This window comes from Carettochelys insculpta, chromosome 5 (genome assembly GCF_033958435.1).
Source record: "Carettochelys insculpta isolate YL-2023 chromosome 5, ASM3395843v1, whole genome shotgun sequence".
Classification (NCBI taxonomy): domain Eukaryota; kingdom Metazoa; phylum Chordata; order Testudines; family Carettochelyidae; genus Carettochelys; species Carettochelys insculpta.
Window position 1 is genome coordinate 37,209,020 of NC_134141.1, and position 27,220 is coordinate 37,236,239.

At 40.7% G+C, this 27,220-nt stretch overlaps 1 protein-coding gene and 1 non-coding gene across 4 annotated transcripts; both read right to left on the reverse strand.

Moving 5' to 3' along the window:
- Positions 1-27,220, reverse strand: HAUS6 (HAUS augmin like complex subunit 6). 3 transcript variants are annotated; one of them, XM_074994970.1, is made up of 18 exons: positions 26,953-27,220; positions 25,638-25,691; positions 24,867-24,962; positions 23,351-23,429; positions 21,631-21,763; positions 20,213-20,360; positions 17,369-17,434; positions 17,206-17,257; positions 14,534-14,707; positions 13,179-13,372; positions 12,249-12,378; positions 10,173-10,275; positions 7,956-8,040; positions 6,526-6,598; positions 5,530-5,715; positions 4,278-4,413; positions 3,687-3,824; positions 1-1,309 (listed from the first exon to the last, which is right to left on the reverse strand). In XM_074994970.1, the coding sequence occupies exons 1-18, from the start codon at positions 27,081-27,083 to the stop codon at positions 1,221-1,223; spliced, it is 2,067 nt and encodes a 688-aa protein (XP_074851071.1). In that variant the 5' UTR covers positions 27,084-27,220; the 3' UTR covers positions 1-1,220. The 3 variants fall into 3 exon arrangements, with proteins under 3 accessions (XP_074851071.1, XP_074851069.1, XP_074851070.1); XM_074994968.1 differs by having other exon boundaries at positions 2,781-3,824; XM_074994969.1 differs by lacking the exon at positions 25,638-25,691 and having other exon boundaries at positions 2,781-3,824.
- On the reverse strand, positions 6,672-6,804 carry LOC142013960 (small Cajal body-specific RNA 8). The gene has a single exon (XR_012645835.1).

Consider the following 27,220-nt stretch of genomic DNA (forward strand, 5'->3'; position numbering starts at 1 on the left):
TGCAGGATGAAGTTTATAAAATTAAATATTTTTGTAACACTATTGTAAACTGTTTTTCATTTTAATAAAATGACAGTTTATTTAAACACAAAACAGTCAAACATGAAATCTAAAGTTAGACAAAATATCCTAAATTACTTGATCCCAGGAATGGATTAGTTCTAAGTGGTCTTGTTAGTGGACTTAGTGTTTGTGAGCACTTATTCTACTTTTCATTATCCTTTCTTCCACCTGACTTCACCCTCCTTAAGTCTTTCCTCATTTTGGTTTTAGTTCAACTTGTCCAGTCTGTCCACTCTGTCCCTAAAGTTTTAACTCTATGGGTTTGTTTATAACCTCACTACTCCATGTCCCATAGACATCAGTGCTCCATTTACCAAATTCATTATCTTCCCTTGCAAGTCAATATATTAAGCTGAAATCATACCCACTTGATCTGAACACACAGAGGTTTTCAGTTACTTGCAGTGAGTAGGCTAGGATGGATACAAATTATCCCCTTCAGCCCCAGGTATTCAACCTGAAAGGGTCTCCAGGCCTTTTCTGAACAGCCCCTCCATTTCTTCTGACAAACATGTACTATAACCCAGTGGAGTCATGGTGGAGCTAGAGCATGTGCCAGAAAAGAAGCCTCCATATAAGTCTGACAGGCAGACTGAATTCCCCAAACAGGGACGTGGGGAAAGGAGGCCTTTCTATTTCAAAGCTCCTTCATAACTGGTGCGGTAATTTAATTCTAAATGTTGCTACACTTCAATATTAAAAAAGGACAATATCCTTAATATCTTAATTTATATGGTTAAATAATTTTTCAACAGGGTCCTCCACTAACTTCTTTAGTACTTCAGATTAAAACCATGAACATCTGTCTGTTTTAGAAAGTTAACATGAGGAGTTTCAGTGTGCATGACATAACCACACATTCCAACAAAACGTTTGATTCCACACATCTGACTACTAGTCTTCTCATATCAGTCAAACATCACCAAGTCCCTCTGATCAATGCTCCAAAAAAAAAAAAAAAAAAAAAAAAAAAAATTCAGCCTTAATGGACACTGTACACTAAGAAAATTTCTTCCAGGTTAGTTGAGAGGCATTTAAAATATACACGTTTGCAGATTCTTCTGAAATGGATGAATGTTTGAAAAATTTAAATTACAAATAGCATTTTAATTATAAGTCTAATTGTTTAGTACACAAGCCTTACACATCCACGTGCATCATAATTCTATTAAATGTGAAACTGCTTCATCTTTACATTTCTTTACATCAGAGGAAGATTCTTTTGCATCCAACTTCTTCTTTTCTTCTAGAAAAAGAATGTATATTGTAATATAAATATATCGTATTAAAAAAATCCAAAATACCAGATACCCATAGGGAACACAGTGTCTTGGGACATTTCCAACAAATACAGATGTTCCAAATAAGGGAAAGGAAAAATTTCCATATCTGTGCACCTAAAGTTGCAACCACTAATTAGAAAGGATTCTAGTGTGGACCAATACCATCAGTAGTCTGTAAGCAACACATTTAAATTGTTAGTGCTATTGATGTTTAGTAGATATAAAAGCACCAGTTATGTAGCTCTATATATATATATTTTATTAAACTACCTATCGTTGCTGAGGGAGAAAAAAAGACTTACCAAATGTGGAGTTACTGGAGTGATGATCAAGTCACTACCAATAAATGAGACTGTTACTGAAAGTAGACTCCTCAGAACTTCCAGCAAGCAGGGCCCTGGGGGAGTGAGTCTAAGCATCTGCTTGATTTTCTTCCAAGGTACTGCTTGCATTTATACGCAGCAATCTAGCCTCAAACCATCTAGAACTTTTAGTTCTTATGTGTCATCTAAGTTGATTATAAGTTAACTGGCAGCAAGTACAGTTTATGATTTACTTAGCCAAGCAGTTACATTTGACTGCTTTTAGTTTACTGATAGTTTCAGGAGGCAGCCCCAGAGAGGGCAGTACAGTCAGCTAGTTTATCATTGTTCCAATAAGATTAGCATAGTTAAAATTAGCTTATTTTTTCCTCTTGACACTTAAATGAAAGCATGCTGAACACTGTGGACTGACAACTGAGCAAGATCAACATTAAATGCAAGTGCAAATTCCAAATTAGCCTCAAAAGGCTAATTCCAGCCATGCTTAGTACCCAAGTATACTGACCGATTCTTACAGGCGTACCAATAAGTGCCTCATACCACAAATTTCTGTTTCAGACATGGGAAGCTAGACTGTGTTTCATTAAAGTAATACCTAGTTCTCTCTCCTACTTTGGTGTCTGCCATTTGGCAAAGACTCCCAGAGTTCCATATTTGGAAAAGGATGCTTAAGAGAGACGGACTATCAATTTTAACACACACACACACCTCTGGGGGGAAGTGTCATTTTTTCAAGAAAGGAAAACTATGCCTATGGGACTCTTTAAAAGCTAGTAAATTGGAATAGGACTAACTTTTAAGAAGTTTAAAAGGCACCCTCCCTCTCCACCACTACTGGGGAAAAAAAAACACCGAAGTGCACACAACTCACAGACCAAATCCTCATCTTTCTCCCTCCTTGCATGACTATACATATGTACCTACATGTCTCCTTCCAGAGAGGATGTCAGTAGCTGCAATTGCAGCAACAATTTACTACCTTGTTGATTCCTTTCTTCCCCTTAATTCCTAAACCAGCAGTCAACTGCTGAGACTACATCCAGGAAACTCTGAAGTGAAGAGTTCCACATGTACAGATAGTGACATAACCCTGTGAAGAGCACAAGCTTACCATTCAAGTTATGCAGGAAGTCTCCAGGTTTCTTTTGCATCAACTTTAATCTCTCTTCAACTGGAGAAAATGCAATCAGTGGTGAAAGACTATGCTTTCTTTCAAGAAAAGACATGCATGAACGTGTCTTCTTATTCTCTGCATCCAATGCGTAGAATTTTCCTAGAGGACTAAATATTTCATTTGTTTCTGTGCATGTTGGAGTAAGATTTATCTCTGATTTACACCTCAGAAACTGTTTTCTAGCAGGTGACTGAAATGACTCTGGCTTATTTCCAAAACCTCTCTTTTTCAGTGCTTCATACCTGTTGCGAATAGACTGTAAATCCAATGTGCATTCTTGAGCAGTGCATTCACTTTTCACTATGTTTTCTAGTGACTTGCTGTCCCTTGAGTTACCTTTGACTTCAGTAGTCTCTAAACTTTTAGAGCTATTAAGACTTACATTGCCAAGTTCCTCTGGAAGAGTCTCATGTAGTATTCCAAACTGGATAACTTCAGGACTGTCAGAACTAGTACCACTTACCATTTGAGAACCATCCCATGACAAAGTTGTACGCACTGAAGAATTTTGACAAAGATAAGGTGATACAGCATCTGTATGAATATATCCCTCTACACTATTATCCAGAATATTCTTGCTCTCAACTACAGTTGAAAAGACAAATTCTTCTGGTTTTTCTGTGGTGGTTTTGTTTGAAACAATATGTTGTGATCCAAGCTCCCAAGATCTTTCATTTTCTGGCATTTTTGTAGCTGGTATCTGTGTTCGCAATTCAGTGATGTGACTAACCACCATCTGCTTTTTAGGTGCAGGCGACATATGACTTAATGAAAATTTCCCATCTATTAAGTTAGAAACATTAAGGTCAGACAAGTGAGATGAAGACATAAAACAGGCCATACTGTGATCTGCTTGTCCACAAATTTCAGACTGGAGAGCCAGTGGAGCTTCTTTTGTCACTATTTCAGTTGGAAACAATTCTGTATCTGAAGGATCTTTGTCCTGAATAGCTTTTCTCCACGAGCTTCTAATTTCAGTAACTAGGATTGAAACAAAATAAAGGACATAAGAGCAATTATATATTGCTTGGCCATCTATTCTTTACTTTCTAAACTATGTGTTTCTCACCCATGCCTCCATTGCCAACAGCATACAAGCACTGTCAAATGACTTCTATATCCCTGGTTCTCAATCTGGCACCTAAAAGGGACTACTTCCTACCTTTTAAACTGCCAGGGAGATCTTCAGACTGGCACCAGCTCATGAACAAGTCATTGAGAAACAGCTCTATACCACCTTAGTCACATTATGTTCATTTTGTTACAAATATTATGTATGTCATACTAGTAACAACAGTTTAGCATTAAAGCCATTCTGACCGAGCAATATTTTGTTCTTTTTGTGGGGGAGGGTGTTCCTTTAACATGGCAGCATCTTTTTTCAGCAGAAATTCACTGAAGCTCAATTACTCTACATTATTAAACAGCACTTACTCAGATTTTCTGGAGTTCGTGGGATCTGTTTCCTTGTTAAGAAAGGGTTAGAAGCCAATGAACCAATTAGATCATCCAACTCTATTGCTTTTCTGCCAATATCCTGAGGAGATTCTGATACCACTACATCTGCAACCTGTAGGAGAAAGTTTAGAGAATGAAGATTCCTGAGGAAGATTACAACTTTTGTTCCAGCCAATAATAGCACTGAATGGATTCCATTCTCTCCAACCACAGTAGAGCTATAGGGGTTCCCCAACCCTTGCTTAAATTTCTGTATACAATTATGACAAATGCGCCTTTCAAAGTGAGGAGGCATGGAAAAGGACAAAAAGCCTTTGGTCAGAATATGGGACTAGAAGTCCAGCTTTGCATTCTACTCATTTACCACTGACTTGCTTCAGCCCATACATCAGTTCAACCATCTTCCTTTAACATGGAGACAAGATTCCTCAAGACACAAGACCTGAAATTAATTAACAGCCAGGAACAGAGTCCTGGATCAAAAGCATTTAAGTATTAACTACACCATTTCAGTAATCAAGATATGTAGTCTGCCATCTCATATAGCACAACTTTCAGGTTCCTTTAACAAAAATTCCCTTTCCAGACCTTAAAGTGCCTGCAAGTACACATCATGTCCAGCAGAACCACAGATGTTCCAGGACAAGAGAGTATAGCAACAGCTAGGGACAAGCAGGATCATCCCCCCCCGCCCCGTGGCAGCTGCAGGGAGCCTGGGCTGGGGCAAGAGTCCCAGGGAGGGAGGCTGGAGCCATCACAGCCCTAGCAAGTACAGGACTGTTTGGGGCAGAAGCCCTGGATCTACCCAGGCCTGGCAAACTCTCTAGTTCAGGACCTATCAAGTCCTGACCATGCCAGAAAGACATGAGAAGTGCAACCTATGCAAATATAGAAATGAGGAGCCTTAGAAATATCAAAGCACTGCAAACACTCTAGTGATATTATGGGATTTATAGGTTCATGAACAGCAACATTACTTCTGGTAATCAGAAAGGCCAACACTCACTAGACTATTCCAATTAAGAATATTTTATTGTACCGTATTGACCAGTATGCATTTTTAAGTTATAAAATGGGAGCCCTCACTCTTTTCTTAAATGACTGAAAATTAAGGTTAGATAGCCACAGTTAAATAACAGTTATCATAAACAAGAAACAAGATCAAGTTATCTTTAGGAGATCAGGGTTAGCGAATGAAGTGTAATTAAGTAGCGAAGCCTCTCCTAACCTCTTCTGCCAGTTGCTCTTGTGCTTTCTTAGCAGGATCTTCTCTTTTAACTGCAGCTGGCGATTGCAGTAAACGAGCATCTCTGATCTTCCAAGTTTCTACTGCTTTAGGTTTGTGTCCGCTATACTTTAAGCTTTTTTGAAAAACAGACCATTCTTTGTTTTTGGGAGTTGCAGTTTGTACATCCTACAAGAATATAGAGGAATTTTTAAGTCTTGCATTGTGAAAAAAAATGTGCCACCTGAAAGAACTACCATATTAAACTGCACAGAACCTATAGCATCAGCATTAATTTAATCAAATAGTAAAGCAAATATTGCCACGTTTTAAACTGATACAAAGCATGCCTATGTAGGTGAAGTGTTGTACATAGGATAGGAAGAAGTCCTGTGCACCTGTTGAAGCGGGTCTTTGCCCACAAAAGTTTATGCTCCAAAAATATCTGCTTATGCTCCAAAATTTCTGTTTGTCTATAAGGTGCCACAGGACTTCTTGTTGTTCTTGAAGATACAGACTAACATCTCTCTAATGTTGTACATAGATAACAGCAAGATCTTGAGTTTCCCTTTCTGCACCTTGCTGGATTGGAGCTGCACTGAGGTGCTTTTTAGCTCAGACTTATGTTCCTCAACCTGGGGCGACTATGCAAACTCCAAAGCATAGTTTATGACTGGGCCCTGATGAGGTCCAAATCATGCTGCCAATTCACAACTCTCATATGGTTGGTGGAACAGCACCTTCTATTACTGGTGTAGTACAAACATATTTCCTGTATTGAGGCCAAGAATGGAAACTTGTCACAGGTAATAATCAGCCTGGTGATTTTCCTGAATGCCTGTTGAATCCTCTGGTAGGAGGTTCTGCTAGTATCAGCCATTTTCAATCTACAAGAAGGATCCTGTAAAGCATGAAGTTTACTCTGCGAACTCCAAGAGACAATACAAATTTCAAGTCTTTAATATTTTCCATAGACAATTTAAGCTATTACAAACTAACCTTTTCACGCACCACGATGCTGGGTTCACCTTTGAGAAAGCTGTGTGTAGCTGACTGCAAGTGAGCGAGCATCCTGGAAAACATATAAGATTGCAGCTGTTGATATTAAACCAAACATCCTGGATACAAATCCCATGAATGGTCAACGTTGTCTGCCCCGTATCTGTCCGTTACGATTTCCCTCAATTCGTCCCGGTCATCAGAAGGCAGTTTTACTATAGGGAGGGACTTGTGACAATTAGAGCGGAATTTTAGCCCTAGTTGTGTATCAGTCTCCCAAATTGTAATAAATATAAGCCAAGCCTTCCCCGCCCGCCCCCCACCCCACACACACTTTAAAAGTGGAATTTTATATAAAGGCATGTGTATTACTTGCCTTGAGATTTTTCAGGTGCACTATAAGTACTAAAGCAAACTGTTGAAAAATAAGGGCATCGTTTTAAGTATCAGTTTATTTCAGTTCACTTGTAACGCCACAGGAAAGTGAACGTGTATTCTTTAAGTGTTAAGTAATCTGTCTGTAACCCTTTTGGTGCTTGTGTATTTGAATTGTGTTTTATGAGGTCACCAAGTTGGCTTTTAGTAGAAATTTAACACCATTCAGATGGGCAAAGCCAAGCTAAAACTAAATGCCATTACTGCTTAAGTAATTTCACGTTTTTCTTTTTTTAAAACTACACTATTAAGACTCCGTTCACTCACTAGGAAACAAGTAATCTTATTTTGTACTAATAATATTCCTACCTATTTTGCTATCTTTCGTAAGACAACTATTTATCCATGTTACACATTTAGGTTCCTGGCATTTTCAGAAAGGTAAATAAAATTGCTCAGTATAATATAAGTCTAACTTTAACTGCTTTGACATCATCTGCAGATTACGTACAGATTTCTAAGAATGAGATAATTAGTCTAAATTTGTTGAATGTTTTAATTGCTTTTATTTTTTCAAACAAGACAGCTTCCTGGGATTTATAGGAGTCCTTATGTGGATCCATGAAAAACACAACCGTCTAAAATGCCAAAAAAACAGAATATCCATGTAATTCAGGACCCTCAAAATGAGGATGAGGCTGTATCACTACCCCTTGTAGGGATTACGAAAAGGCATCATAGAAGAAAGTAACTCTTTGCACCAGATGACCTCTTATTCATGTATTAAATAGTTTAAGGTAATTTTTTAAATCATGCCTAGAGCCCTGCACAGATAAAAAATTGATATCTGCCATCACATCTTTAAAAAGGATCCACAAATATCCACACTCACATCCCAGGGTATGCTTACCCCTTTATCCTTATATCCATGGGTATCTGCAAATTTGCAGGGTTCCAGATACAAAATTAGTATCCCTGTCCCCAAAAATGAGCCGCAGATGTGGACAGCCTTGGAGATAAAACATATCTGTAGGTATGTAGGACTCTAATCATACCTTCCTGTAGATGGTGTTTCCATTACACTCTCCAGTGCTGCATCATCTCTCTTATCATTTGCTTGACAAGCCTTTTTTGGTGTATCTAAAATAGGGAATGGAAGAGATTTGTTACCACTATTTGCCTGTTCTGTTTTCTTTGGTTATAAATACAGCTATGTTTTAATCATGGGTATTTTTAATAAGAGCCATGGACAAGACATGGACAGTACAAAAAATTTCGCAGCTTGTAACCTGTCAATGGCTTTTACTATGTACTCAAGTAAACTGGTGTGTGCAGGGCTGGCACAGACACAGCCTGAGCATGTAGGGACAGCAGTCCAGGGTGGCACAATGAATATGAGGGGGAAGGATGCCTTGCAAGACACAGCTGCTGAGGGTGAGAGAAGTGACAGGACTGGGATAGGTTCCCTACTTGCCTCCTACGAAAAGCAGCAAGCCTCCAGCACCCCAGGTCCCGGTTCCGCAGCTCCATTGGCTGAGAACCACAGCCAATGGAAGCTGTGCAGGCAGCACCTGTGGGTGGAGGCAGCATGTGGAGCTAGAAGCTCAGGGAGGAGAGTTGCTGTTGCCCTTCTAAGGAGCCCCACACACCCCTCCATGCAGGGGGTTGAAGTACTAGGATTTGCCAGTATGCAGCCTGGGGAGGCTAGAGCCTCAGGCAGAAGGGATACACCTGGGGACCAGATTTCCCAACTGCAACAGCCAGGAGGCCTGGGAACAAGGTGGTGATCTGAAGGATTGAGAGACTCAGACCCTACCAACAGGGATACCAGTGAAGCCCATGAAGCAAAAGGGGCAGCAACATTAAAGTGCTTCTATGGCAACACTTTAAATGGCGGCTACATACAGGCTGGTACTGGTGGCCACTTCATCATACCAGCCCACTTTCACCTCTGGCCCCCAGGTAAACACTGCCCTGCACCCCAGCCTCCAGTCCTGACTGCTCCTGACCCTAACTCCTGCTGTTGGTGGCAAGGGGCCTGTGCTACTCATGGGGCTCCCAGATCAGCCACATGGGGTGCTGGAGAAGTCACAGAGTCCATTATTTCTGTGACAAACATGCAACCTTAACCATAAAGGACTAGAGGGGGACGTGAAACAAGTTTAAATGCAGGAGCCCTACAAGCACACGAGCTAAAAGGCTATTCAAAATGCCAATTTAACAAAACCCTTACATGTGCTGCACTGATTTGCCAACACACAAGAAAAGCTTCTGCACACCAGCTTCACACTGTAAAGTGTGCAGATAGCAAACAATAGCAAAGGTATAGTTTAGTGCAAATGCTCTGCAAGTGATAAATTCACTATTTTGGTTCATGACAGGCATTAAAAATACCAACCCAAGTGATAATTTAAAGAAAAAGAAACCTAAGTCATTCAAGATATTGCCAAAACACACAAGCCTCTCATATCACCACATTCATAATTACAAGGTATTGCAAATTAAACTATAGGAGTTAGCTATAGTTAATATGCACCAGACAGCTCTTTGAAGAAATGGGCGTTAGTGAACACAAATTTTAAATCAATTTAAACAAAAAAAAAAAAAAAACCAACCACATACTGTGATCTGTTTGTTGCACTAGGACAAAGGCAGAGTAATAACCAGGATGGTTTTCAAGAATTATTAAAAACTGCATGTTAAGAGAACCTCCAGGCAGAAACCTGTAGGCAAGAAAGCCCAGGCAAACATCCTTGCTATGGAAGTGTGACCAGATTTCTTAGACTTTCTTGGGTTTTTGTACTATATTACCTATTCAGCACATTTCTACTTGAAACAAGTTCAAATTATTGCAGTTAGAAAGCTAATAGCTGAACTCATGTGGGTTTTATATTTCTACAAATGAATGCTAAGTTGGGGATACGCAAGGCTCATGACAAATGCAGGACAATCTTTTTAAACACTCATCATGCATTAGTGAGATGAAAGAGGCACTGAAACACATATTATAGACATATTAGCAGCTTTCCTCTGATAAGAGCTGGGTTCTGAGCCCTAGGTCCCTTATTTGAACAAGAAAGTTGTATGTTTTTGGAAGACGCAAGGAGCAGTACTGAAAGGCTCCAAAAGCAGTGCTCAGCACTCAGCTGTCAGAAAGAACACTGCCGTGACATGGAGCTATTGAGGACTGGAGTGTCAAAGGCAAGTGGAGAATTCTTTGAGGCTATGGAAATCCCTAAGGATGACCAGAAAAACTTATCCAATTTACTCACCTGCAATTGATGCTGGGTATTGACAGAAGACACTGCTTTTATAAGCCTCTTCCGTAGCAGGGTCAAAAGAAAGAGGAGACATAGCTGGTAACAGATCAAGTACCTTTCCAAAAGGAAAATAAGCTAGTTATTTGTGTGAAAAACTCCAGATCAGACATATATCCCTTACTTAAGAGTATTTTTTGTTGAAGGGCAAACTCATTCAGATTGCAAGCGTTAGCAAATGCTACGAATCAAAACAGTTATCCTTCCTTCACTGGAATGAGACTAACAATTTATGTGGTCAAGTTTTATGTTCAAAAAGACAAACGCCACTTAATTTTCAAGTTCTCTTTTAACTGTAGAGATACATGAAGTAGCAGCTATGCAACTTTCCCCAGTGACTTGCTAGTAGGGCTCATTCTTATACAAAACAGAGCAGCTTTTAGTTACCATAAGGGTACAAAACTCTGACTGGCTACCATAAATTACGTGCGTCTACTTTGAATAAAAACTTACACCAACTTATCTTAAAAAGATGAAAGCGACTAGATTTTTTTTTTTTAAAATAACTGTACACTGGAAGAATTAAAAAAGGGCTGTACTTCAGTTGTGTGTTAGAAACTGTGTGGACAAAAAAAAAAATTAAGAAATAAAAGCACTAAATTTCTCATTTAAAAAAAACCAGCCACAATTAAATCTCTCATCACAAACATTCTACACTTGCACTTAAAATATCCTAAAAATAAATTAAGTGACTCTAGCCCATCCAGCCAAACTATTAGCTCTTGCTCTTTGAAAGTTCTGGGATTTCAGTTTCTGTACCTCAGAAGACTAAAAAGTAACATGTGCAGAGAGACACAATCTGGAAGGGTTATTTTTGCTTTGTGCTTACGTTATGGTGGAACTTGGCCAAGCACAGATGATGAGTTAGCTAAGACATTGTCTTAAGACAGAGACAATATATAGAGAGGATGGAGGCGGCATAGAAAGGAACAGTGGAGTGGACTGGAAAAAGAAAGGGAAGACATTCAAGCACACATATAGCTTCCTATAGTCCCCCGCACTTTTGCCACAGAAAAACTGTTATGGCTGCTGGGCGCAAGAGAAAACCTAACAGTATTTTCTTCCCTGGGTAAAAAAGGAAAATGTGTAAAAAGTATAAGCGGTGCTAGAAGATGCAGGACCTGGGTGCAAGAATAATGATTTCATCCTTCAAGACTCTTCCTACAACTGTTTTGTGTAAGTGTGATTTGACATGTTAATTCCCAAGCTGTTTGCTGTGATGGATGTTACTAGGAAAAAAGTTTGGCTTAGCTAGTCCTTATGCCTTGTTTAATTAACTAGGTTTAGAATCTATCACTCTAGTATACAAGACAGAAAGCTGGAGTAACAGAAAGTTAGAGTTACTAGTTACCATGGCATTTTCTTTATATTAGACAATACATGCCTCTTTGGAACTTCATGGCCACAGACCATAACTGTGATGCCATAAAAATCTATTCCCTACTTTATTTCAGCTTTTGCATGGGAATCCCATTCTATATAGGTCGTACCTTCCTGGCCCGGCACCCCAGGACCCTGAAAGAGGGAATTTGCCAGTCCAGAGGATGTCAGGCTTCTGGGTTTGCTGGGGGAGGGACCCCTCCTGGCCACCTTCTGCTCCCTGCTCCCTGCCCCCAGGCTGCTTGAGGAGCTTCACACCTGGTGGAGTTCCCCACCTGTGGTCCAGCTTCCTGCTGCCACAGGGCCAATGGGCTGGCTGGCCAGCCAGAGCTCTCTGGTCCAGCAACATCTGGACCACTGATGATGCCAGATTTGGGGCGGGGAGGGGGGGCATGTTTCAACCTGTACTTGTTTTCTCAAAAAAACAGAAGAGGCAGCGATAGTGAGTTCAATACGGCTTACTCCAAAATTAAGTCCACTCTAAGGATAATCAGCCTTAGCTTTTTTGGTAACATGATTTAAACTGATTATTTTTTGGGGGTAGGGGGGTGATTTAAGTCACTGTGATTTACATGAATCCACACAAAAGCCTGTTTCAGCTCACCCAACCCTACAAAAAAAACAGACCCATAGCATTTCCACTTTACTTACTGGATTCTGATCCTTAATTACACTAAAGGGAGACTGGCCAAGAATTTTTTCCCACTTCATATCCCAGTCTCTTTGTTTTTCAGCAATTGATTCCACTATGGACACATGATCCTCTCGCTTCAGTTTATGCCTACAACAACAACAAAAAACAAACAGTACAATAAGTGTCTATAGTGGAAGTAAAATTCATGTTACCTAGAAAGACAACTTTGATAGAGATGAGATGTTTTCTCTGAATAGGTTGTCACTGCTTGGAATGGACAACTCTGTGCTATTGTACAACATACTTGGGTGTTGGTTTTATATTTAACTTTTGCCAAATAATATAAATATCCAAACTTACTCCAGAATCCTCTGTCTTGTTAAATTTCAGTACCCTCCACTTAAGCGTCCTGTTCATTTTGTACAAGCCAGTTTTACATGCTGAATACACAATCTTTGCAAAGAAGGTATAGCTAACTGCCTAAAAATTCTAATACTGACAAAATTCATTAGTCTTTCAAGACCACACTACATAATAACTAAAAGGTGAATACAAAAGATTTAAATTCTTAATTTGTTTGCTATGCTAAAAATTTACCCAATAAATGTGAGAAATCTAACAAGTAAGAATCCTTCACTACTATCACTGAACTAAGATGCCCAGCCTCCATTTTCAGATGGCCAGGATCAAAGCTGACTTGCTCATAAAAAGAGCAGAGGGAAAACGATGTTTGCAGGTGCCTTGGTAGATCTGAAACCCCAGCACCAAGAATTTGTCAGACAAAACACCTATCAAGAGTACAGCTTATGAAAACTGGCATATTTACTCAGTAAAGCAAATAAGGTCAAAATATGAAGTGTTTTTTTTGGACAGGAAGGGTACAGATTACAGCTTCCCTGGTACATGAAAATAAGAATTAAAAGCCTCAGAAAAAATTCTAAGTTTACCTCATAGACTGCAGACCTAACAACATTTTATTCTGAAATTTGGTCTTCCCTTCAATATACTGAAGATCCAATCTTAGAGACTCATGACCAACTTGTTGACGTTCAAGTCTTAAAATCTTCAAAGCTTCATTTAATAACTGAATAACTGTCAACAGATTTAGTTTTCCAGCTTCATATACATTTCCTATATGCAACTTCAAACATGGAAAAAATCAAAAGAGAACTTATTAGTAAACAGTTACACTGATAATGCCAGCTATTAGACTGCTTAGCTCTGCTATGATAAGGTATACTGTAGGGACAACTCTCATGCTTCTGAATCTGTACTTTTTTTAAAATTAGAAGACACCCTCATTGGTTTAGATCCAGAAACAGAAGGTGCTTATTAACAACTTAATATTAAACTGAAATGAAAATTTTAATGAAGCTATTTGTAACCACTATCCTGCAATTTCATTAACCTGAACTGCAACATACACAATACAGGAGTCTGGGCAGTCTAGTTTCATTGGCCAAGAAGAGTGAAATGCAAAGGTAATCAGACAAAATAAAGTTTTAAGTGTTCATTTTAATATGGAATGAGTAATGTAGTTATTGGGTTTAGTAACAAGTGAGGTTTATGCTTAACAGGATTTCAAAAATAGTCATCTGTAATATTCTGTAAGACACTAACTCTCAATACCTACACACATTTTGAATGACGAATAAGCCCCCAACCATTTGTCTCATTACTTTTCCTCATGTTTGAGGATGACCAACATCTCGTCTGAAGATTTTTTTTAATTTGAAGAAAAATCATATTTTCCATATAAGGATTAGAAATGCCCCCTATTTGTTTTTCCAAAAGTAATATCACTTGTCAGTTTAGTAAGGCAACTAGGGGCTTATCTACACTACCTCCCTATTTCGAAAGGAGGATGAAAAGTAGGGTGTTGGGAGTTTATTAATGAAGTGCTGCACTGCCTATACAGCACTTTGTTAAGCAAATTCCCCTTCGCAGCAACTCCGAAATGCCAGCTCGTGTGTGGCCGCAGCTAACCCGTCGGTACTTTGAAGTGCCCAGGGTACTAAGTCCCTTTACTCCACAAAATTTTGAGGAGTAAAGGGACTTCAAAATACCAGCAGGTTAGTCGCGGCTGCACGCAAGCCGGCACTTTGAAGTTTAACACTTCAGAGTTGCCATGGGGGCAGAATTTGTTTAATGAAGTGCTGCATATGCACTGCAGCACTTCATTAATAAACTCCCAACACCCTACTTACCATCCTCCCTTTGAAATAGGGAGGTAGTGTAGACACAGCCGAGGAGTTTTATGAATAAAAACAAGAAGAGTAATATTAAAAAGACAATGACTTACATTGTACATTTGATTTTCAATTTTGTCAATCAGCAGCCTTGGAACATTAAGAGTGACATCAGTTCCATCTAGAGTATACTGGTCTACGCGACCATCAACAACACAATCTACAACCTCTTTCTCCTTTTCCAAGGATGTAAGGGTTTCCAATACAGATGCCCACATGGAACGAACCTTTATGAGAGAGGGGAAAAAAGTCATGGCTCAAATGTTTGCTATATTACTTATCTTGGTTAAATGAGGAATTCTAGCATGTTTGAAAGAGAGGGCAGTATAGAATACTAGAACCGGAAGGGACCTTGAGAGGCCATCCAGACCAGTTCCCTGCCCTCAAGGCAGGACCTGGTACCATCTAGACCATCCCTGATAGATGTCTGTCTAACCCGCTCTTAAGTATCTCCAGAAATGGAGATTCCATAACCTCCCTCGGCAATTTATTCAATCTTTAATCACCCTGACAGGAAGTTTTTCCTAACGTCCAACCTAAACTTCCCTTACTGCACTTTGAGCCCACTGGTTCTTGTCCTAACTTCAGAGGCTAAGAAGAACAATTTTTCTTCCTCCTCCTTTTAACACTCTTTTAGGTACTTGTAAACCACTATCATGTCTTCTCTTTTCTCAACTAAAGAAGTCCAATTCTTTCAGTCTTTCCTCATAGCTCATGTTCCCTAGACCTTTAATCATTCTTGTTGCTCTTCTCTGGATCTTCTCCAATTTTTCCACATCTTTCTTGAAATGTGGTGCCCAGAACTGCACACAATACTCCAGTAAGGTCGAATCAGTGCAGAGGAGAGTGGAAGAATGACTTCTTGTGTCTTGCTCACAACACTCGTTAATGCATCCTAGATTCATGGTTGCTTTTTTTTTTTTTTTTTTTTTGGCAACAGCATCACACTGTTGACTCGTATTTAACTTGACTGCTAGATCCCTTTCTGCAGTACTCCTGCCCGACAGTCACTTCCCATTCTGTCTGCGTGAAACTGATTATTCCTTCCTAGGTGGAGTACTTTGTCCTTATTAAGCTTCATCCTATTTGCCTCAGACCATTTCTCCAGTTTGTCTAGATTGTTTTGAATTATGATCCTATCCTCCAAAGCAGTTGCAAACACTCCAAGCTTGGCATCTGCAAATTTACTAAGTTTACTCTATGCCAATACATAAATCCTTGATGAAGATATTGAACAGAACTGGTTCCAAAACAGACCCCTGCGGAACCCCACTTGTTATGCCCTTCCAGCACAATTGTGAATCATTAATAACTACTCTCGGAGAATGGTTATCCAGACAGTTATGCACCCACCTATAGTTGCCCCATGTAAGTTGTATTTGCCCAGTTTATTGATAAGATCACGCGAGACGGTATCAAATGTGCACATCCACCACTTCTTTATGCACAAGGCTTGTTATCCTATCAGATTGATCTGACATTTGTTCTTTAGAAATCCATGCTAGCTATCACCTTATTTTCTTCCTGATGTTTGCAGATGAATTCCTTAGTTACTTGCTCCATTATCTTTCCTGGCACAGGAGTTAAACTGACTGGTCTGTAATTCCCTGAGTTGCTCTTATTCCCCTTTTTGTAGATGGGCACTATATTTGTCCTCTTCCAGTCTCCTGGAATCTCTCCAGACTTGCATAACTTTTCAAAGAGGAATAGCTAAAGGCTTAGATACCTCTTCTATCAGCTCCTTAAGAATTCTAGGATGCATTTCATCAGGCTCTGGTGACTTGCAGACATCTAACTTGTTTTTAATTTTATCTTCTAAATCTATCCCCTTCACACTAGCATTCACTGTTAGGCATTCCTTCATCAGACTGCTTGGTGAAGACCGAAACAAAGTCGTCATTAAACATCTTTGCCATTTACAAGTATTCAGGTATCATTTCTATCTCCTTACTGAGCAGTGTGCCTACTCCTGCCTTCTCTTCCTCTTCCTTTTAACATATTTATAGAATGTCTTCTTGGTACCCTTTGTGTCTCTAGCTAGTTTGAGCTAATTTTGTAGCTTTGCCCTTCTAACATTGCCTCTGCATCTCTGTATTGTTTGCTTACAGTCATCCTTGGTAATTTGTCCTAATTTCCACTTTTTACAGGGCTCCTTTTTGTTTTTGAGATCATGCAAGATCTCCTGGTTAAGCCAAGATGGTCTTTTGCCATCTTTCCTACACAGTGGAATAACCTGCTTTTGGGCCCTTAGTGTCCTTTTAAAAATTGCCAACTCTCTTCTGTTGTTTTTCCTCTTAGTCTTGCTTCCCATAGGACCTTACCTACAATCTCTGAGTTAATCAAAATCTGCCTTCCTGAAATTCACAGTCTTTGTTTAGCTTTCTCCCTTCTAGCCCTCCTTAGAATCATGAACTCTGATTTCATGGTCACTCTCTCCGAGGCTGCCCTCCACTTTTAAATTCTCAACCCCTAGTAGCTTTTTCCACTTTCTGAAATAAAAAATTCTCTTCAATGTAGTCCAAGAATTTATCAGCCTGTGCCTTGCTGTGTTAGTTTCTTAACGTATGTCTGGATAAAGTCCCCCATTACCACCAAATACAGGGCATTGGATGATTTTGTTAGTTACTTAAGAAAAAGCCTCATCCACCACTCTGGTATCTGGGATCAGATTCATGTTAACTATAAAAGAAAGTCACCCATCGGTTACCAAGAAGAAAATCCTCACCTTTTGAACTCTTCCTGCTTTGTTACTTTGCTTTTGGTTATTTTGGTCCATTCTAGTTAAAAAAACAGAAATTGAATTAGCTATGCTGAAACTCTCATTTAAGTTTACAACAGTTTGACTTTAGCTTCACGAACCTGAAGAACAGTTATGAAGGAATACCTACTTTTGAAGGAGATTGTGTAAGGCTGCACATTCAGATCTTGTCTCTCTTATTTTTTTAGATAATAATCTGCAAAAAACAAATGAGCAGAACAGTGCTATTATGTCCATTATATCATGTTGCATTTTTGTTCTGGTATTATAATAGTCAATGACATTGGAAAACATGAGCAGAAGATAGTCTAAACCTAAATATCCAGATAGCTTGCACAGTTCACTAGGTACAGGCTTCGCACATTATATTTTGTGAAAGATACTTCCTCAAAGATCTTACCAAAGAGTTGAAAATTTGACATCTTTCCACTGCATTATATTGAAATACAGTTGTCAGCAGCAACAGGAGTGATATAGTTATCAGAAATGTTATTCCTCAAATACCCAGTTACTTAAATTATGGCTGAGGGTCAATTTAATGTTAACATACACTTTCTAAGCTAATTGACTACTACCCAGTTGGAGCCATAGCAGTGGGATTTACATAGCTGCATTGGTTAAACTTTAAGAACCAAGCACCTAGCAGCCTAACAAGAGGTTGTTGATGGAAGGGGAAAATGGAGTGGAAGCTTTGAAAAAGATGTAATTCAGTGGAAGTATGGAAATGTATTTTTCCCAGCAGGAAGAGATTGGATGCATGCAAGCTGAAGACAGGCAAGGGTAATTTAGTAAAGGATGATAACCAGATAAAGCATATCCCAAACTGAAACTGAGAAGCTAACAGCGGTTATTGCCACAATGTAATTTTTTTCTTCTTCTTCGAACCAGCAATGGCTTTAAATATTCTATTAACTTAAGTCTACTCTATACTTTCCCAGTGCTCCTGCCATTTTAGCGGATGAATAATCACATTTTATGCTTACAATTTCTCTCTGTTACATGCAAAACACCTACAAAAATAGCAAGACTATGCAGGGAACAAGCTAAAATACATAAAATACAGCCACCTGCAAAAACCTGGAAATTCTTAATGCTTCGTGACACAGCATAGCCAGTAAGCAGGGAGAGCCACAAAGGAGAGATACATAAGCCCTAAATCAGGAGCAGAGACCCTTATTGGGACAAGGCCACACACAAGACGGACCCAAAAGGAAAAGAGTGAGGAAAAAAAAAAATGTCCATCACAGATGCAGTCTACAACTGGCAACTGAGAGACGACTGCAGAGGGTTGACAATTTCTCATCTCACACAAGCAACTCAAGCTGCCAGGGTTTCCCCTCCTGCTCCTACCTGGAGGGGAGAGGGTCAAAGCTCTGTACTTTCCCTCAGGGCTAGATTAAATTCTGGGGGCTCCCCAGGCACTGGGGTGGGGCCAAAAAAAGAGGGGTTTCATGTGTGGGAGGAGACTGTTTGGGAGTGGGATCTAGGCAAGGAGGTAACGTGCAGGAACAGGCTGGGGATACAGGCAATGACCTGATGCAACTACCCTTTGGCTGGTGTGTGGGGAGGAGCAGAGGGTCCCACGGGTGGCTCCATGCAGCCCTGCACTCATAGGCACCCTCCACCCCAGCTTACACTGGCTGAGATTCACAGCCAATGGGAGCAACAGAAGTGAAGCCTGGGCTAGCCAATGGCAATGCTGCCATCGCCCTCTCCTTCTCCCCGACATCAGGCAGAGCCAGCCAAGCAGGGCTTTTAGCATCAACTCCCTGCGGCTTCCCCTGCAGCAGGGAGCCAGTGCTCCCATTCCAGCCATGGAGAGGTGAAGCACATGTGGAATGCCAAGACTCAGAGATGCACCATAGGACTGCAGCACCAGTGCCAGCTCATCCTGCTACAAGGAGAAAGCTCCAAGCCTCACTACAGGCCAGATCCAGGCACGCCAGGGGCCAGATCTGTCCTGCACCTGGTAGGTTCCCCTCTTCCCTGCCCTAGGGCTAATTAAGACATGGTTACCAACAGATAAGGAAAGGTTACTACAGACCAACTGAAGCCAGTTAAGACCCTGTCAGTAACCTGATGTGAAACAGTAAGCTAAATTAATGCAGTGGTCCCTATAGGCCAGGGGTGTCCAATATGTTCGCCACTTGCCACACATGGTGAATAGGACACTGCATTGTGGTGAATATGGGGGAGGGAGGGTAGGCAACCCTCCTCCTGAAAGCTGCACATGCAGAATGCTGTCTGCCTGCTCTGCACATGTGCGTCACCGTACTGAATTATAGGGGGTGGGGCCTGGCAGATCCTGGCTCTGTGGTGCGGGGAGGGCATTTAAGGTGGGGGTGGGGGAGGAGGTAGCTTGGAGTGCCTGGCTCTATAAAGTTCTGTATAATATGTGGTGAATATGGAAAGAGGACAACCACAAGTGTGGCGATCTTTGGATTCCCATTGGACACTGCTGCTGAAGGCAAACAGAGGCCCTGACAGGAGCCTAACAAAATCCCTATGCTTCAGGCAGACAAGGTGGAGTGAGAAGGGAGGCCTGGAGTTTGGAGACATGCTACTGACAGACTAGAGAATTGGAGAAAGGGGGAGAATGTCTCAGCAGAGGAGGGAGATTCCTTCCCCAGCATCAAAGACCAATGGTAACGCTATCTGGGGGAAGGGCAAATAAGTAACCTTCAGAGCTTGAGGGGGGCTGGGGCTCAGACTCCTCCCCCCAATGATCTTCTTCTTATGTCACTGGTGAGGGCCTCAGGACCCAGAAACAGGGGCAAGAGATATTGCCCTAACATCTGCCAAGAAGAGCGTAGGACCCACTATGCCAACAACAGCTGTTTTGCCACAATTATTGGGCAAAAGATTTGGGAAAATGTTGTTTGAGCTAGAAATGTCTTATCTATTGCCATAGAAGTTAAGGCTTTTTACAAATATATTCACTAAAAAAGTATCCACTCCCACAAGAGCTACTTACTGTGCTTTTCTCTGGTATTCTTGAATTACAAAATCTTCCTTTCGTGCAGTCTTTAAAAACCTAATACATGCCACCCTGTATCTTCCTGCTGCCTTATACAAGTCATGAGGCCTCAAATTCACAGCTTCTGGAAAACGTATATTGGTATCTACAGAAATCAGTTAAAAAGAAAATTCAAAATGTGCCATCAAAATTATAAGCCAATATGTTTCTTATGTAGGTGATCTAAATGCCATATAAAACTGAGTTTCCAATCTTTTTTAAAATGCACAAATCATTTTAAGGTGTACCTACCAATCCAAGTACGGTCTTTCAGTTACAATAAATTACTGAAAAACAAGAAGGTCAAAAATACATACAAGATGACTGTCTCTCAACTTAAGGTAGCTTTTCATCAGAGACTGGAGTTAACCAAAGAAGCTACAGTGAGATCTCAATCTAAGTGTCTTTAGTTCCCATTTTAAAGAGAGAGGTGAAACGATGACCCTTTTAAGCAGCTGCAACTGGACCACTTACAAGAGTAGCCTAGACTTATTTCTGACAGCTTGTTCTAGTCCCCCATTACACCAAAATTAAAAAAAGAATTCTGCCATCATCCCAAGACCCTCCCCGTGACCATTATTAGCTAAAGAAGTTTAAACACTGGAAAGAAATCAAAACCAGGTAACACTACGCAGAGTGTAGACCTACATTCCTAAGTTGAATGCAACTTGTTTAATGCTATACTTTGCATGCATTGCTAGTTCACTTTCACTGGCATAAGAAGGATTTTAGTTACATTTCCAGACCAGTTTGACTTGGTGTACCTTATCTAACATGAGTTGCAAGAACAAAGAAAGTTTAGTCTCCATGCTTATTGCCCCACTGCTGAAAAAAGTGCATCATCTAGCGCTATGGACAACTGGAGATAAATCTGCCTGCTCAGTTCATAGAATATTCTGAAACACGCAGACAGAAACACTATCATTTCATTCCATATAAGAATAAAAGCCAAACTGTAGAACCAAACGCACTTTTATTACTTAGATTTGTACTACCTGGTTACCAGTTTCCCATTTATGAAAAAATGGAAATGTTAAATGGCTGCCATTTCTGTACTGAGTATTTTAGAACTACGTGGAGCAAACACATGCACTTAAGTTTTAGCAACAAGACCCAGGCTTTTGTTAGGTACCAGAAAGAGAGAATATTAGATGTGTCAATCTCAAACAAAAATTATACTATGGGACAGCAATACTAGTTGAGAACAAATTTAAAATGAAACCCTATCTGAGCCCACTCCATTTCATCCTCCAAAGATCCAGATCAACAGCTTTTAAGACTTTTATAACAAATTAAGCCTTAAGTAGTTTCAAAATGTGCCAAGTACTATGAATGAAGCTATTTTAAAAACAAGAACAATTACAACTAACATTTACCTTCAGAGTCCATTTTCATATGTTGGACTATCACATATCTTGCAAAATGGTACATTAGATGAATAAATTTAGGACCACCAGGAGAAAGAAACAGAGAAGCTACAACAGGGGGAAAGCTGTTTCCACATTCCTCCTAAAGAAATGAAGATTGTTACTATTAATAAATTCTCCCAAAAAGTGATTGTCAAAGCAAAAAACAAACATGTTTAATTAAATATAAGAAGATTACAATGAGATAAAGGTCTTTAGCTGCTACGTAACTTTGAAGCCATACCAGTCTGTGTGTTGCTTTAAAAAGAAAAAAGAAAAAAGAAAAAAAAAAAAAAAAAAAAAGGAGACTGCTATATGATATGATAACTTGAAAATCTGGGTCCCTCCTCTTCATCTCCAGGTGAGAACAAATTAGTTTCCAGACTATGGTTGGAATTAATTATCGATATCTGACTGGGAGTTAGACCTTCTCTACTGTCCTAACAGGTGTTAAACAAAGGAATTGCCAAGAATTGCCAACCACACCCCATTTGCTACACCAAACTATTAAGCAAAGGAATTCTTTTCCCAAGAATTCAGCCGTACAGATAATTACTAAGCAGTTTATTAACAATGCAATGCGGAAAACTTATTCAGCTTCCAGGAAAGCGTCAGAATATACTGGTTGCATACATCATGAATATCAGTATACCAGTTACAGCTAGTTTCAGTAAGGAACAGTTCTTGTACAGAAAGATGGAGCCAGGGATGGGGAAGAAAAGAGGCCAGGAGGGAGCTAAAGAGAGAACAGAACAAGGAGGGAGGATTGGTTGGGAGCGTTGGGGGCCGGGGGAGAAGGTTTAGCACAAAACTGTGTGAAACTTTTAACTCCCAAGGTCTTTGGCTGCCGCCAGGCCCTTATCCCAAGCAGGCACTCTATCTCTAAGGCCCAACGCGGGTAATGCAGAGTCTGTGGCCTGAGATAGATAACTGCTCTATTTCAATTACAGTGCATCTTGGACAATGCTTTAGCCACTCTTTCTTTTCCATGCCAAAAGGAGCTCGCTGTACTTCCTCCTTTTCTTCATGATTTTGCATAAATGGAGTTCACCTAACTTGACATTAAGGAACGGAGTTATTCTGTGACATATTAGAAATCCTCTAAACATGAAGGCCATGCTTAGCTGCTGTCTAAACAAGGTTCTGCTATGACAGAGGAAGGAACCAGGACAGCTAGAGAATCAATTTTGCTTTGGGCCTGTTTATCATTTCTAGTCAAGAAGCTTGTTTAAAATTTAGCCATTTTGCCCTTATCTAGACAGACTATTCTACATCTGCAAAGTTTCTTAGAGCAGTTAAATTGCTTTCTCAGTGTCAGTGTCTTCAACAATGGCTGTATTTAACTCAAACATAAAATAAACTGTTCACTCCTTACCCTTTAAGGAAGCCTATTCAGCTACAGATTTGTCCGAGGCATAAAATACACAGAAGGCTACATGTATAGCTTTTTGCATCCACAAAGCCTCAATGTATCAACTTTTTCAGTCTAGGCTTTACCACATCATGTAACGTTTAGGTCAAATAACTCTAAAAACAATTGACATATACCACATATTGTACTTGGGAAAGTTAACATTATTCTTTGGTGGCAGGTACTTTGTTTAATAACCTAAATTGCTATTTATATATGCAGTAATTTAAATGCACACGAATTCACTGCAATCATCATTTTATTGCTGCTAATACTTACTGAAATTTTTTTTAGCCATTCACAGCATTGCTTCCTGAATTCAGCATCTCCCTTTTTATCTGCTGGAGGGTAACAAAATCTTTCCATTTCAAAAGAAGAAATAAACATCAGTTTCAGTATAATTCAAATCTAGTTTATATATAGCTAAAAATTCAAAGGGTTTGTAGTAATTCTTTTTTAGGTAAGATCAGGGATGGAAGTAGTAACAGTACTCAAACTATAAATGAAGAGTACCTGGAAGTTTGGTAAAATGACTAGTAGTGGAACAGTTCACATGCATGGGCTTTTACTATAAAGATTCAAAGTTAATACATTATAGGCAGAGATAGTAGTGCAACATATACTTATGCTTGCCCTGTTTCCAACTGCTTATAAGTTTCCCCAGCTGCTTGGGTTGAAATTTTCCATGCTAGGACATCTGCTTTAGATAGCATTTAAAAAAGTTTCTGATAAAACATTTTGCCTGTTTGACAACCAACTTAGGGAAAATTCTTTTCCATGTTAAAAACGTTATTATAATTTCACAGAGAATTCTATGGCTTGAAGTTGATAATTTGACATTCTAGCTAGAGCACAGGTGGACAAAATCCAGCCTGCCAAACATTTTCCTCTGGCCCGTCATAACCCCCTGGGCCCGTGGCAGAGGAAAATGTGTTGTGGCCCAGTGGAGGCAAGTAGGTAACCTGCCTGCCTGCCATGGCCCCAGATACACCATGTCAAGGTGCACCATGCCAACAAGCATGTCTGTGTGCCCCCAATGGGGGAAGGGGAAACAGTGGGTCTCCACACACTGCCTTGCATCCGCAGCAGCAACCTCACAGTGCCCATTAGTTGTAAACTGACCAATAGGAGCTTGGGAGCAATGCTTGAGGGAACAGGCAACATATGGAAACCTGCTTCCTCCCACCCCCTCCACCTCAATGAGCATAGAGAGACATGCTTGCCAGCAGCTTTCTGCAGCTGTGAGCAGCACAGGGACACCATGGCATGCAGGCAGCCTGCCTTCCTGAGTGCCCCACTGCACTGCTGGCTGGGAGCATCCTAAGCCTCTCTCAGCCAGAGCCTGCACCTAGCAAGCCCTCCTGCACCTCCTACCTCTGCCCCAGGTCACAACCCCCTCCTGTACCCAACTCCATCCCAGACCCCTCTCCCCCTGCATGAATGAAATAGAAAAGTGCAGCCCATGACCAGCTTCCAATATTCTTAGCATGGGCCTCGCTGGAACAATTATTGTCTACCCCTGGGCTAGAGGGTGAAGAAATGCACCTTTTCCCCTCACTGTGAAAACCTCCTCAAAATTGTCTGTTACAACTGATGTAAAAATGTGATGTTGGTAAACTGCCATGCATTAAGAAGCTGTAACTCAAATGTGAGAAACCCATACAGATAATAGTTCTGTAGGAGATTTTTGTAATACATTCTCTAAACAGGTGGCCTCTGCCCCAGAGGCTACATCTCTGATTATTCCTATTGAGTGTGTATAAAACTTTATCAGTTATACAAAAATTGTGCATACCGGAAGACGTCTATTGAGCGTGGGTGATCCAGTTTAGCAAACAAGAAGCGTGCAACCACATGAAAAGCATCCTTGTTCGGCTTGTCAAACATGTTCCTGATAAACACAAAGTAGTTAGTGACAAGCACCAAAACAACTGATCTAAAGCAAACAAACTAATTTAAGGTGTCAAAACAAAAGCGCAGTCCAGAAGCACTTTAAAAACTAACAAAATAATTTATTAGGTGGTGAGCTTTCGTGGGATAGACCCACTTCTTCAGACCACAGCCATACCAGACCAGACTCACTATTTAAGGCACAGAATACCAAAAATAGTAAACAAGTTTGACAAATCAGAAACATTGTAATCAAGGTGAGCAAGTCAGAAGAGCAGAGATTTGCTCACCTTGATTACAATGTTTCTGATTTGTCAAACTTGATTACTATTTTTGGTTTTCTGTGCCTTAAATAGTGAGTCTGGTCTGGTGTGGCTGTGGTCTGAAGAAGTGGGTCTATCCCACAAAAGCTCACCACCTAATTAATTATTTTGTTAGTCTTTAAAGTGCTACTGGACTGCTTTTTTGTTTTTATAGTATATATATATTAACACAGCTATCTCTCTGTTAATTTAAGGTATGAGAGTGAATTTGAGAGTATAAAATCCCTCAAATTCTTTGTTTTGCAAATTTGGCAGACCCTTTCTAGATTTTAAGTCAAAGACACTGCTGCATTCTAGTCCAGTGTTTCTTAAACTATCGTCTGTAGAACATTGGTGTTACACGAACAACTCACGTGCTGGGACTGTCTGACACTTTTCTGGTATCACACACTGATGGTATATATTTTCTGTAATTAGAACCAGATACAATGTTACTTCCTCATTGCTAGGATACCCGATTACTTCATTTTGTTTTTACCGTGTATGTTGCTGTTTAGGGTGTGGATTTTTTTGTTTGTTTTGTTTTGTTTTTGACAGAGTGGTGGGGGTTGTGTGTGACAATTTTAAAGAAAATTTTCCATTGGTGTTCTGCATAAATATAATATTGTTCAGTTTTCCATGGTCTCAAAAAGTTTAACACTGCGTCAATCGACCAAACGACATTTATTCAATCCCATTCAGAGTTTATTCTGTCTTGAAAGCAGAGTTAACATCTATTCAGCAGCAAAAAAGTCATCAGTGACTGTTTCCATATAAACTGCATCCAATTATGTCTAATTCACAGAGCAAGAGCTCCTTCTAATTCTTGTAATTTACATTATTTGTGATGAGAAGCAACCCAATAAAAAGCCCATTTTGTTTACCAAGGATCCAGCTCAGGGCATTATATAGTCTTATTGTGCCAAATGAAAAGGCCTTTCCACATACCAATGAACAATTATATAGCACTGGTGGATACCCCCAACAGAAGGGATTACAAGGACAACTAACTTCATGTTGGCAGATGCAGGATGAGTAGAAGAACCACCCTGTCACAGTAAGTCAAGGACAGGCTTCTCCAAACCACCATATTAGAGCTCACACCCAACATCAAGGTAGGAGACGTTACCTGTAATGGGCACTGGGGAAGTACCAGACCCTGTGCAGGGCAGTGATAGAAACATACATATCAAGCTCCATCTGGGCAGATTTTTCAAACGAAAGGAACTGCCCAGACATAACCTTGATTAGTCTGCTTCCAGCTGGTCCCGCCCGTACCTCTACAGATGTCCACGGAAGACCTGGCTCCTAGCCCCGGGGAAAGGGCCCCGCAGAAAGAGAACTAGTAGTGCCTCTCCCCGATAAGGAGCGGCATCACCCCCACGCCCATAGTAACTCTCCAGATCCCTCAACGGTACCCTCCACAGCCACCTCTTTTCGGGAAAATGAAATGTGACTGCGGTGCGGCGCATCGCGGCGCCTTGGCCTCCCCCCGCAGCCCGGCGGTACTCATGGGATGCTCCCAAGGGCCAAGCAAGACGACACCCGCGTAAAGCATCGCCTGCTGAAAGGCACCTCCGGCCCCTGACCTCCCCGCCCAACTGTCAGCACGAGCTCGGGAGCCCTCAGGCGAGCAGGAGCCCACGCCCTGTTTGGGGACGGGGGGCTGCACAGCTGACCCCGACTCACACTCCCAGGCTGAGGTGGGTGCTGAGTTTCCCGGCGGCGGCTCCCGCTCGCGGCTCGAAGCCCAGCGCCAGCAGGAAGTGCCAGAGATGCTCCTTCTCCCAGGGGCGCCACGCCACCGACGAGACGCTCATGGCGGGGGCCAGCAGCGGCACGAGCCTCAGGGCAGGACGGCTGGGCCAAAAACGTCGCGTGTCCTACTCCGAGGATTTGGCTCCCCGGCTGCCTGCTACGGTTACCATTTCGCTTCACCCGCCAAAGAAAAAAACAC

Coding starts and splice junctions, on each gene's coding strand:
- HAUS6 (XM_074994968.1), bottom strand. CDS start 27,083: ATGAGCGTCTCGTCGGTGGCGTGGCGCCCCTGGGAGAAGGAGCATCTC. Junction 13,373..14,533: donor TTGAAAATCAAATGTACAAT/GTAAGTCATTGT, acceptor CCATGTTTGAAG/TTGCATATAGGAAATGTATA. Junction 8,041..10,172: donor ATACCCAGCATCAATTGCAG/GTGAGTAAATTG, acceptor TCCCTATTTTAG/ATACACCAAAAAAGGCTTGT.